The 13,671-nt window shown below is 32.2% G+C and overlaps 1 protein-coding gene across 1 annotated transcript; it reads left to right on the forward strand.

Moving 5' to 3' along the window:
- Positions 1 to 3,784: 3,784 nt before the first annotated feature.
- LOC105139643 (uncharacterized) lies at positions 3,785 to 11,648 on the forward strand. Its single transcript, XM_011046160.1, has 7 exons — positions 3,785 to 4,175; positions 4,308 to 4,409; positions 4,481 to 4,595; positions 5,543 to 5,658; positions 6,207 to 6,395; positions 7,008 to 7,150; positions 11,129 to 11,648. Exons 1-7 carry the CDS (start codon positions 4,051 to 4,053, stop codon positions 11,308 to 11,310), a joined length of 972 nt encoding a protein of 323 aa, XP_011044462.1. The 5' UTR covers positions 3,785 to 4,050; the 3' UTR covers positions 11,311 to 11,648.
- The last annotated feature ends 2,023 nt before the right edge of the window (positions 11,649 to 13,671 follow it).

Consider the following 13,671-nt stretch of genomic DNA (forward strand, 5'->3'; position numbering starts at 1 on the left):
AAATAACTCATTAATATTTTATTTTTCTCAAGTTTATTAAAATAATGAGGAACAAATCTTACAAATTTAAAAGTTGAATAAGAATGAAATTGAAAAAAATATAATTTCATAAATTATCTCAAATAAAATAAATAATAATTAAAATAATAAAGATCAAATTTAAAAAATAAAAAAAATAAAAGATGAAGAAATCAAAATAATAATAATTAATATTTCATAAATTATTTCAAATAAAACAAGTAACAATCAAAAGAATAAGGATCAAATTTGATAGATAAAAAATTTCAATAAAAAAATAAGATAGATAACAAATTTCAATAAAAAAATAATAGGAGAAAAGCAAATAACAATTATAAAAATGAGGATCAAAGTTAATATAAAAATTAAATTTTAAAGAAATGAAATTGAAAAATAAATATTCAAAACAAAATATATATAACAATCAAAACTTTGAGAATCAAATTTGATATAATCAACAAATAATGACATTTCTAAATTTTTCACAACTTCTGGAAAGGGTTTTCCGCCCAAATTTTCTAGGTAAACATTTTCCTGAAAACCAAGCCAAATTTTCCTTTGATTGGAGTGTTTTTCATTGATTAACTTTACTAACTGCAAACAAACAAAAGAAAGTTTGGAAAGTAATTTCTCGGAAACTACTTTCCAGAAAACAAACGCATAAAAAAAAACATTTTCTTGAAAACCAATCCAAATTTTTCTTTGACTGAAAAGTGTTTTCCGTTAACCAGATAGTGTTTTTTATTGACTGTAAAGTGTTTTTCGTTGACTGAAAAGTATTTTCGTTGACCAACTTTTTTAATGGCAAACAAACATAGGAAAATTCGAAAAGTAGTTTCCCGAAAATTACCTTTTGAGAAACAAACATGGCCTTAATATTACCTAAAATAGCAGATTGAAGTCAAGGAAGAAAAATGGATCCTAATTTGTTTTCATGTTTTGGGACTTTTATAGATTTCTTAAGTTGAAAATCGGTTTCTAGGTATTTTAAGGGTATTTATGAGGTTTTTTTTATATATATAGTTAAAAAGGGTTACAAAATGGGTTTTTCTTAATTAAATCATAAACTCAAAAGATCATTATTCATTAATGCTAGAGTTAGAAATATTAACACTAGGATTAATAATAAAGTTGAACCTTAATATTTACTTGCGCAAGAGTTAGGAATAATAGATCTTTCGTAAACAATACTTATCAATGCTAATGTTGGAAATGTTTTAATTAGTTTAATATTCATTAATACTAGAGTCTAAGAATATTATAGGTAGACCATCAATAGCATAACACAACAAACCCTTAATAATTTAAGATAAAATTAGCAATGTAATTTACTTCAGATATAACATTTTAGTTTCATTTAGTGTAATCAATCTTGTAACATTTAATCTTTGCAAATTAATGTTTTCCTCTTTATTTTTCAAAGGTCACCATGATATTGGATAGCGATGATCATAATAAAAATAAAAAGCATGAAATAATGATAATATCAAATGACATCAATTTGTACCTAGAGGCCATAAACACCATAATCGAACCATGTCCTAACTCGAAAACCTAGGGGCTTTAAACCAAATCTTGGATATAGTCTCGGGCCTCTCGAACTAGGTCTCAGCTTGAACTCTAAGATTCATGTTTATTTTTAACTTTTGAAACCTCATTTAACTCTCAAAATATATAATGAAGTATGGGTATTCATGATCCAGTTCAGTCTGATTTTGACTATCAAAGCCAACTAAAATTGGAAATAATAATTCTTGAAAAATATAAATTGAATCAAGCTAAAAATACAAATAACTTGAGCATTCTAGTTTCATACAACATTTAATGAAACAAAAAAAAAATTACAAAGTAAGAAAAATCCCATAAACACCCATAAATTCAACAAGAAAATCTGAAACAAAACAAAAAAAAACTCTTCATTTTTTTAACAGATAAGTGGTGACCATGAAATGGCTTGCTAATAAATTATGTCTTTGTTTTGACTTGACAAGTATAAGACTTTTAAACCCACAAGCCAAAGATAAAATTCCCAAGTCTAATAGAAACAATTAGACAAATGACTTGTACGCAAATAATATAAATGATTATTGTAATGGTTGTAGAAAATATCAAACTCATGTTACCATGGACTTGAGTAAATATCAAGATCAGGCGTTTGAGATTTAGCAATCATATTAGACTCATATTTTTTAGGTTTGACAAACATGTCAAACCCAAGTTATTTGAGCTTGATAACAAAGTCAGATTCATGTATTTAAATCTAGTAATTATGGTAGACCCATAATGGTTGGATATGACAACCAAACCAGCCTAAAGTGCCTGGGTCTGGCCATAAGACCAGACCCACGACACTTGGGTTTGGTCACCATACCAAGTCTAGGTGCTTGAGTATAATATTTATGCTAGATTTGCGTCCTTGAGTATAGTAAAAATGTCGAACTCAAGCTTCTTATAAGAAGACATTGTCATTATGGATTCACTTTTTAATATCATTAATTTTTTAACTAAGAAATGAAAAGATATATGTTTGTGTTTAATATAATAAATTAAAAAAATATACTACTTAATAAATTAATTTTGAATGATAATTAAAAATAAGAGTAAAAAGTCAATTTTCTTAGGTAAATAGTAAAAGATAGATATAAATACAAATATTTTATTTACATCATTTTTTTTATTTTATACATTTTTTTAATCTATCTTGAAGATTTACTATGGTTGCTAAATATATATTATTTTTTTTGTTCTTATAAATGCATAATACAAATATAACTCTTCAACTTTAAATTTGGTAGGAAAATAAATTATGTATAAATTACAATAAAATAAACTTTTGGAGATACCAAACAAAAAAATTATTTTTTAATAATTAAACTAAGAGAATATTAATTAAAAATCAAATTAAAAGGCTATCTTTTCTCTCCCCTGTGCCTGGTGATAATACCAGACTAAAATGCTTGACAATTTTCTAAATATAAATAATAATTTATATAAAAATGACATAAACTTCCTAACATGCAATCTTATTATTATTGAAACTTAAAAGTAATTTTATATTTGAACTATATCAATAAAAAAAGACGATAAAACTTCTCAACACATACATATTTTTTTCTAAAAATATAATTTTATCTTTATTGTTTATTTTTTTAAAAGATAAAAGAAACTCCCAACTCAAAGTTAAAATTTTATTTTCGAAAGGACATATTATTATCTATTTAAAAAACTTGAACAAACCATTTCATTTTAAATTATTCTTTCAATACTAAATATATCTATGAAAAAGATAACCTTATCTCTAATTATATACCTAACAAGTTTCTTCAACAATGGTAATTTCATCATTACACGACTGCAGTCTAATACTAATCTATATCTAAGTGAGAGAGACATTCATCCCTTTTAGTAAATGCTGTAATTGTAATTTATGTCCCTTCTACGAAACTTTGTTCCAAATCAAACCTTTTCCTCTTCTCTACCTAATCCAATGCTCAAGCTGAGGGAGAGTGGTCGAACCAAGACCAGCCTAGCGTACAACAGATCTTGTGATCGAATCTTCAATATCAAAGTTAAGAGCAGCAAAACAAGCTAGTGATTAGGTAATCATAAGAGAGAAAAAGTGTCTTAGGGTTTAATTAAGTTTCTATTTTTATCCTTTGTATTTTTTTGATATTCTTGATTGGCTGGTTTTTTCAACACCCCTGAAGGATACTATAAAAAATAAACAAGTTTTCATATCATGTTTTTAAATTTAAAAAACGAAAATAAAAAATAAGAAAAACGAGAGCAAACATCACTTCAAATTTCAGATGTGATCTGTTTTCTTTTGACCTCGTACGATTCAGTGTGTTTGGCATCGCAAACCCACCAACGGAAATAAACTAAGGAAAAGACCAAACCAATTTTCTTAAAGATCGTGAAAAAGAAAAAGAAGAGAAGAAATCTCTTGAGGTTTCTCTTTCTCTCCCTACAAGATAAGAAAATTCTTTTTTACGAGACTCGAACACTCCTTGGTTGAGTCGTAGAATCATCATGTGGCTAGAGATCGTCTGTGGTCTGATCGTTTACAAGCTGTGCAAATGCTTCTTCTCCGACGCTGACGACGTTTTAGAGGTCCAATCCTCTGACACCAATGCACTTTTCAACGTTGCTAACAAGTACGTACCTGCATCTATATGCACATAGTAATTTTCAAACTTGTTTTTTTCTTCTTCTTGTTCTTAACATTAATCACCATCAATAGCTAATTGGTTTTTTTATTTTTATTGTGTTTTTTCTTTGAATTGAAGGCTTGAAAAGCTATATGGAGGGAAGGTTTATATAGGGCTCCGAATTCCTGATGCTGACACTGGTTCAAGGCAAAATATAGATATAGTTCTTGTCACCAAAGGGTAAATGAAAATTTTAAGATAAAATATGTTATGAAGACAACAAGAATTATTGTTTTGATTTAACTTTACAGTGAGGCAGTGGTGATTTCTGTCAAGAATTTCTCGGGATTTGTATCAATCAGTGGTGATGGCAGCTGGGTTTGTGAAGGCGAAGGTAGGCACAAACCAGAGCGTCATCCTGATCCTGTAAGTTTTTCTTTCTTTCTTTCTTTCTTGGATACTTAATTACTCTGATACATGATTATAATAGCTTTCATGTTGGGGAAAAGGAATAAGGCCATTGCCCCAAGAGGCCCAACATTGAACCTTCATTGATATTTGCGGCAGGAGGGGTTAAGAAGGCGATTGATCCTTCTTTTGAAAATCTAACCATTTAACCAAAATGGGATAAAAAATGCAGTTACAAGAGCTTACCTTCCTTTTCTCCCTGAATTATGGATTCCAATAGACAGAAATAAATTCTCTTGGAAGCACTGGTGACTTTGAGTGATTGAATAGAAAACCAACTATTGCTGCCTAGTCCAATCTTTTTTTGTTTCCTGACAAAAAATGGAACAAGAAATTGTATTTAAGAATAGATGAAGAATAAATACATTATAGAAAATGAGTGACTGTCCAAAGCTTTTGCAATGAACTATTACGAAAGCAACTATGCTCTAGACTCAACCCTAATGTATTTATTGCCAAACCCATGAGACACGAGCGTTGTTTTATTCAATGTTATACAGACAACACAATTAACTATGTCTTAAAATGAAGAGAAAAAATACAATAAAATCAGCAGATAAACTTCTTGATTGATTGCATAACCGTTGCAGCACAGCAGCATCGTTATGTTTTTGTTAGTTTTGTTGTCATAGTAAAAAAATCTAATGCAACCAGCTGATCTAGCTTCTGCAACATCTTTAATCACTGGCATTGTATTTATTTCTATGCTTACAGTTTCATGTTCCTTTGCTATAGTTGCTTGGCAAGCTAATTTTTGGATACTGCTATTGCTCCAAAATAATATCTTGTATATTTGTTTCTAGATACTTGTATTATAACAGAGTATGGGTTTTTGACTCCATTGCAAAAACATGAATTTGTTTTTGGCCACTGTTTGATCAGAATATTAATCACTTTGTTCTCAGGTGGAGGAGACTAAAAAGCAAGCTTCAATTCTTGAATCATATCTTGAGCAAAGGGGAGTTGCCCTACCTGACGGATATTTGTCTTGCAAAGTTGTACTTCCCAATCCTAAGTTGCAGTATGTGTTCAAAACATATGTATTATAAGCTATGTAGTTTAGTTGACTCAAAATGAAAAACTAAATGATTGAAGTACATACCCAAATTGAAGTGCGCACACACACACGCACACTCTCGCTTCTGACTGATAAGGAGCAAGGCAGATGAAATTGTTTGTGCATTTGGTTATGTTTCTAATATTATGCTTTTTTGAAAAGTCCTCTTGAATAAAGAAACTACAGTAATAAATTTCTAGATTGAACTCTTGTTTAGGTTTAAGTGGACTTGAAGAGGACTGGAAGAGTTTATAAATTGAGATTGCGTGAGTTAAAGTGCCATTTTTGTTGTTAGTAGCAACATAAGATTACAATCTTGTCTTCCAGTGTAAAATACTTAGTACATTGTATTTCTGTTCTGCTCCTTGGTCTCTACCTGGACCCAATGAAAAAAATGGGACCACTTATTATGGGCTTGTTGATTTTAAAACAGGTTGTTTCTGTCATACTTTTTCATTCATTAGTATTTGGATATACTTGTGTTTTCTTGTATCTGAATCATCTCTTTGCAGTACAATCCATTCAGGCTATTTTCCACCCGAGGTTATTACCTATGACCAATGGGTACTGCTGAAACCAGAACCGAAAGGCCTATTTTCTGGTTGGATAAAGGGTGTCTTTCGTGGTGGAAAGAAGGAGATGCAGGAATCTATACATCAGAAACTCAACTTCACTCTCCGCACAACTCCTATGTGGGACAGGTTTGCTGCTCTGTGCCTAAGATTTTTATATTCCTGCTCTCTGGTTACAAGTGCATTCTTTCTGCATTGTTGTGCATTTGGTCAAAAAGTGATTTCCAGCAGCTTGGATTAACATCATTAAACATACCAGGTCCTTGTGAAAAAAGAGAGGAAAGAAGAGTATCCGGCTTTCAATATTTAATCATTTGTGTTATAAGTTCTTTGATGCTTTCTGGGCCAAGATTGTCAAGTAGGGACTAGGGAACTAGAAAAGTACAAAGAGAGGTGGTCTTCAACAGTAATCATTCTAAATGTTCTACTGGTTCACAAATTGCTAGATTCCACACCCTATGATTTCTTAGGCTTATTGAACACTGGTTGAACGGATGCTTGAGCCAGGAACATTGTTGTGATGAAGCTGATTCTTTGTATTGTGTCCCTAATAAAGGAGGTGAATTTGAGTTCTTATGGTGGTCTTTTTTTATGCTTTTATTGTACAGTTACCTCGACAGGTCCCTTCCCATTCATCCAAGTTGAAGCCATAAACTAACTTCAATTCTCATTAGTTTGATTTTGCTGTGCTAAGCTGTGATTTACACTTGACACAAAACAACTATTTCCAATTCTATGCAGGCTGGAACTTAAGGGTAATAAATATGTCCTAGGAGAATTTCTGGAGTTCAAAGGAAAACAAGCAGATACCATGGCTTTGAGGAACATCAAAAGATCGAAAGTTAGTCGTTTGATCATTCAAAAGACGAGCATGTTTGGACTAGGTAATCACTCCAACATTTGCTCTACTTTGCTTTTTATGGAACCAATATTGATTGTTAATGATTTTTGTTTTCGAAAAGGAACCTGAGATAATTGCATTAAGATTAGTGTGCTAGAAATATGGGTTTTTAGATGTAAAATTTTCTTTAATTTTCAGGGCTCTTCAGTTGATTAGCAAATCCTGGATTCTCCTCAACCGTAACATCTAATGAATAGCTTGTTTTATGGTATCATCAAGAAAATAGGATATTGTCCAAATTTGAGCATACCTGTAAATAGGAGGATTTCCTAAATGTCCATATTTAAGACTTGGCCGACCTAGGGCTTGGATTGATTTGGATTAAAGAAAAAATGAAACAAGTGACCTGATTGTCTTGGGTAAAGCCTGACCCTCAACTTGTTGATTTTTTTTTGGTTGAAAACATCATTGTTTTGATCTCTTTTTCTAAAAAAGATTTTTAGGGGGTCTACTCAGATTGACCCTCCTGCCCTGTGATCTTGGCCTTGCATTAGTTTTATAACTATGATCAAAACTTCTTTTGAAGAATGGACCAGACCCAATCATTTCTCAAGAACAATAGCTAAAGGAGCTAATACAATCACTTTTTCAAGGGTGACTTCTTTTAGGCAAACCTCCTAGCTATCTCTGCATCCTTATTTCCTTGCTCACAATTTTGATAGAGATACCATTGATTTGGAAGAGATCTCTAGAAAAGTCTTTGGTGCTTATTTTAGCCAACTCTTCATCGTTTTATAGTGAATTCAAGTCATTAGGAGCCTTTTTCCTAGCCTGTGCTAAATTGACAAGGCAAACCCTTCCTCCCTTGGAAGGCTTTCAGGGAAAAAGATTATTATGAACAAAACTAGTGGATCTCCCTCTTCTCTTCTCATCCTTTCGATTGAGTGACTTCACTTTTGAATAGAGTGAGACCTAGCCCTTCTACTTCTAAGTCTTTTGACGTCTTATTAATGGTTGAGCTAAGCTAATTGGAACCTGTATCTTAGCATCTCCTTCTTTCACAAGGGATTCTGCTCCTGCCTGGAAGAGTGATGTCTTACCTCTCTTTTGGGTCATGGATAGCTTTGATGACTGGACTTCTCATCCTTCTGCATCTGCCCTTAGTTACAATCAAAGTTGAGGACAAGCACTACTTTGAAAAGGTCTTGTAATGTAGTAAAATGGACTTTTTGATTCCAAAGCACTTCACTCTTTGTCCACATCCAAACTGGATCCTTTTCATGTCTTCCAAGTGCATGTAGCATATTGCCTAGCTTTGAGCATACCTGTAAATAAGAGGATTTCGTAAATGTTTTAACTTTATAACGAAACCCTGCTATAGAGTTGCTTAATATTTGCATTATTAAACCAATTAGATGTAATTGTTTGAATTTCATGTGACCTGATTTCCTAGTAACTTAAAATTTTGAAGCTTTTTGAAGTGAAAAGAATGAAACTGGAGCAAATGATGATTGCATGTCAGTGTAGCTATCCCCATATGTAGAAGGTAGAAGGTTAGGGTTGTGGTGATAGTGAGACTTAGGTTGGGTGCAGTATAGATGAATTTGATATAGTATGATGATATAGTAGTAGATGGGAAGGCGGATTGGAAGGTTGAAGATCTAGGCCAAAGTGTGTTGCCCTTTCTCTATCCTTTGAAATGTGTGCTAACATGAAATGTGGAGCATGTAGTAACCGAGAAAAAATGGGATGCAGGATAGAAAAGAAAAGAACCTTAAGGTTATCTAGATTAGAGTTAGAGTTAGAGCCAGTGTGTTGATTTTTAGTGGTTTGCATCAGATCTGCATTTATTTTCATAGAGCATAAAATCAACAAAGATATAATGGAAAATACTAACTTCTCTTTTTTGTATAAAACCTAGCACTATCTAAGATATATGATCCAAAAGGCAATGATATGCAGAAATTTCTTCAATATTCTTTGCATTATAATGTTTATTGCATCATTTCATTAATGCTCAAATTTTTTAGTTGTTGAGGGGTTTAAGAAGAGTTCAAGACATATAAATCAAGCATAACTTTTAATCCAACTATTGAATCAATTTGAAATTTTGACAGAAGATTTTAAAGGTTAGGTTAAAATTTCATGATGATTGGAGATTAGAAAGGCTTGCAAATAAGGCTCAAAAGTTATTGTGTGAGATTGTTTTTATTTACCTTTTTTATTTGAATTCTTTCTTTCTATATTTATTTATTTAGATTAGGACTTTCAATTTGATTAGTAATTTACTATTCAGAAATTATAATGCTAGATGGATTCTATTAATTATGCAAGTTTTAATTAGGAATAATTTTCTATAAATAATTTTAGTTTTAATTGAGAAACTTTTCCTATATGGATTTTAGATCTAACAAATATAAATAGAAATGCCTAGTTTATTTTAGAACATTCATATTATTCAAACGTTTTATAAAAAATCAAAGATTTTCTCTAATTCCTCAATAGTGTTAGGGCTGTAACCTTAGGACTTGAGAATCCTAGCTTTTATCCATGCTATATGCTATGTCAATTGGTATCAGAGCATGTTGGTCTCTTTAATGGACGAAGACAGTAGCAACCCACTTTATGGTGCAGGAGTGGAGGCCCTCCTAAGTGCTATGAAGGCTTAGAAGTATATACTAGATTGTTTTGCACTAGTTCTGGAACATATAATGGATCATTCAGAGCAAACCATAAGAGGTCCAGCTTGGTTAATAGGTAACACAAACAGGGATTATGAAAAGGAGCTGAACATTTTTATTTCAATAAGATTCCTTGTTATAAAAATGTATGGCTTGTCACTTACAAAATTTCTTGTGGTGCTAGGATATAGAGCTTGCACTGGTAAACCTTTAACTCCATTATGGAAAGATTTGAGACAATCATTAATTTTGAAGTCTGTACAAAATAATTATGAAGACATTTTATATTGGGTAGATAAGCAAATAGATTGTTATTATTTGCTTTTTGTTCAGCCTTCTCGAATAGAAAGGAAGAAAAATATGGAGGAAGTGTCGTTTCTTCAAAGCAGTCATTTTCAACATCACCACTTTGATAAAAACAACACCACTGCAGCTACTACTCTACTTGTCATTGTTTCATCAACCAATGGTGAAAAAGAAATCTAGAAAGCTAAGAAATTAGTATCTTGTAGTGATTTTGAAGATATTGCAGACAAGGACATGAAAGATATGGTAATTTCCGGCAATTCTTCTAAATATATTATGAAAGATTCTTGAAGTTTCTTTATATACAAAGGTTGTAGTATTAAAAGTCATAGATGATGATGAGGTGGAGTTTGAAGAAACAGAATGTGTGAAGGAACCAAGTTGATTTTATAGGAACGAAAAATATACTTAAATATGGATTTTTTTTCTTAGCATGAATGTATCATAAATTAAATTTTGTTATTTTATGAATATGTTGGTTATAATGCTGTATTTGAAGTATTTGTTCTTTTGGAGTGGAATAGTTCAAAGGGCGAGTTTTTTTTATGTAGAGGGGGACTATCATGGGGAAATCTCTTTAATATTCTTGACATAGTAATTTTTATTGTATTAATTCATTAATGATTAAGAATTTTAGGTTTTGAGGAGTTTAAGAAAACTTCAAGATGTAGTTTGGTAAATCAAACATAAATTGTTGGATCAAATATGATTTTGAAGGCCTTGTTTTTTATCAGGTCAAAATTTCATGATGATTATAGAACGAAAAAGCTTTTATATAAGGTTTGGAAGTTACGGTAGGAGATTGTTTTTATTTACTTGCTTAACACTCACACCCCACCAAAACAATGTTTTTGTTTAACTGTCCTTTTTTGTACTTCCTCTGTATAGTTAAGCTCATCCCTATTATAGTAACCAAAGCTCTATAATGCATTTTTAATTTTTATGTCGAACAAGCACGCATTCTGACAACCTATGCTCTTTTGCTTGGTTTTGCCTTTCCACTTATCTGTTCAAAACTCAATGAACACCTGCAGCCAGTTCAAAGCTCCAGGTTTTGTACTCTGGCCGTGATTATCGAAGTGAAGGGGCTTCAGCTTCTGAGTGGAAGGAAGAAACCGTAAGATCAAGTACAGAGGTTCTGTTTCGGGCAGAGAACTCCGCTAAAGTCCGCAAATTCAAGCTTTCTTCAATCATCTCCATGTCACTAAGTGCCTAAACATGCTCATGCTGAATGCAAGTTATGCATTGCTTTTGAAGCTAGAGGTCGTAGGCTATGATGTCGCCTTCTTACGTGGAAGTGTAAAATTATTAAGATTTGATGCATGTACAGGGGAGGAGATAGATGGAAAAGTACTGCGAGATCAATAGTGAAGAAAATAAGTCGACTCGTCACTGTTAATTTTAGCTGCACATTCTTTCCGGTGTGCTTATTTTTAGTTGCCGGTGTCTGAGCACCTGTTTAGGAATGCCAGTGCGGCCTTAATGGTTTCACCTGTTTTCCAAACATTTTTGTAATGCTATTTTTTTTTTTTTTTATTAACTGAAATTGATTTTCAATAAAAACTAAAGACTCTTTTATAGTTTTACTGCTTCTATGTGCTTTGTAAAATGACTTTACTGCTTCCTCGTCCTCTGCAAGTAATGGAAATTGTGCAGTGGATTTCAGTTCACCAACCCATTCATCCATGGACCAGGTCAATGATGTGTGAATCCATGGAAGTTCTGGTAAACTTAGTCCGTATAGGATTACTGTGCTGTGACTATGTTAACAATACGCTCCATAGGAAACTCATCACGCTGCTCCCCTCTGTTCTTGACAATCTCTCATTTCTATGTTCCCATGGCTGCGTTTCATCACGCCGACAGGTTTTGGAGCTAGTCTCATGCGCTGTGTTGTCTTCATCATCAAGAATTGATGGTTTTATTTTTTTCTTCCATTAAAAAGAAAAATCTCCCTTGGGATATGACGTTAATAAGTGGCATAATACAGTAATTGAACTATCTATCAGAATACAATGATCAAAGAAAGACAACTAACGTAAACTAATGAGGAATCAAGAACATTCGTTGTCTGTCAGAATGATTGAACACCAGAAAGCACAGGCAGTTCTTGGTCAATAAGCAAATAAAATAAGAAAATAGATGGAGAAATATGTAGAAAAAAAACTTGAGTGCATGCTGATCCGCTAGCCGAGACGCCATTAATGTTGCTTACTTGATGCTAATAAGAGAAGGATTAATGAAAGAGAAATATGGAGAGTATCAATTTTTCGATGGTAGAATTGTTTTGGTGGTTCCAAGAAGTTAAAATCAGTTATAAAAATTAAGAATTATTCAATTAAACCCTTAATTGAATTAATAAAACCTTCCATCATTTTCTTATCTTTTTCCACCATCAAGAATCTTTGTTCTTCCTTTTCAATCATCTCTTCTAATGACATACCAGCAAATCAATCTAATAACCAACACCAACAGCTCCTAGAAACCTTAATCACAAACCCTAATGCAAAACAACCCTTTACCATCCATCACAAAATATGTTTTCCAAACATTTTTGTAATGCTATTTTATTAATTTTTTTTTATCAAATGAAATTGATTTTCAATAAAAACTAAAGACTCTTTTATAGTTTTACTGCATCGATGTGCTTTGTAAAATGACTTTACTGCTTCCTCGTCCTCTGCAAGTAATGGAAATTGTGCAGTGGATTTCAGTTCACCAACCCATTCATCCATGGACCAGGTCAATGATGTGTGAACCCATCGAAGTTCTGGTAAACTAAATCCGTATAGGATTACTGTGCAGTGACTATGTTAACAATGTGCTCCGTAGGAAACTCATCATGCTGCTCCTCTCTGTTCTTGACAATCTCTCATTGCTATGTTCCCATGGCTGCGTTTCATCACGCCGGCAGGTTTTAGAGCTAGTCTCATGCGCTGTGTTGTCTTCATCATCAAGAATTGATGGTTTTATTTTTTTTCTTCCATTAAAAAGAAAAATCTCCCTTGGGATATGACGTTAATAAGCGGCATAATACAGTAATTGAACTATCTATCAGAATACAATGATCAAAGAAAGACAACTAACGTAAACTAATGAGGAATCAAGAACATTCGTTGTCTGTCAGAATGATTGAACACCAGAAAGCACAGGCAGTTCTTGGTCAATAAGCAAATAAAATAAGAAAATAGATGGAGAAATATGTAGAAAAAAAACTTGAGTGCATGCTGATCCGCTAGCCGAGACGCCATTAATGTTGCTTACTAGATGCTAATAAGAGAAGGATTAATGAAAGAGAAATATGAAGAGTATTAATTTTTCGATGGTAGAATTGTTTTGGTGGTTCCAAGAAGTTAAAATCAGTTATAAAAATTAAAAATTATTCAATTAAGCCCTTAATTGAATTAATAAAACCTTCCATCATTTTCTTATCTTTTTCCACCATCAAGAATCTTTGCTCTTCCTTTTCAATCATCTCTTCTAATAACATACCAGCAAATCAATCTAAGAACCAACACCAACAGCTCCTAGAAACCTTTCAATCACAAACCCTAATGCATAACAGCCCTTTACAAAC

This window comes from Populus euphratica, unplaced genomic scaffold, assembly GCF_000495115.2.
Source record: "Populus euphratica unplaced genomic scaffold, PopEup_1.0 scaffold96.1, whole genome shotgun sequence".
Taxonomy (NCBI): domain Eukaryota; kingdom Viridiplantae; phylum Streptophyta; class Magnoliopsida; order Malpighiales; family Salicaceae; genus Populus; species Populus euphratica.

What these genes read in the sequence shown, in the direction of transcription:
- LOC105139643 (XM_011046160.1), top strand. Translation starts at nt 4,051, where the DNA reads ATGTGGCTAGAGATCGTCTGTGGTCTGATCGTTTACAAGCTGTGCAAA. An exon ending in ATAGTTCTTGTCACCAAAGG is followed by an intron (nt 4,410 to 4,480) that starts GTAAATGAAAAT and finishes TTAACTTTACAG; the next exon opens with TGAGGCAGTGGTGATTTCTG. An exon ending in ACAACTCCTATGTGGGACAG is followed by an intron (nt 6,396 to 7,007) that starts GTTTGCTGCTCT and finishes AATTCTATGCAG; the next exon opens with GCTGGAACTTAAGGGTAATA.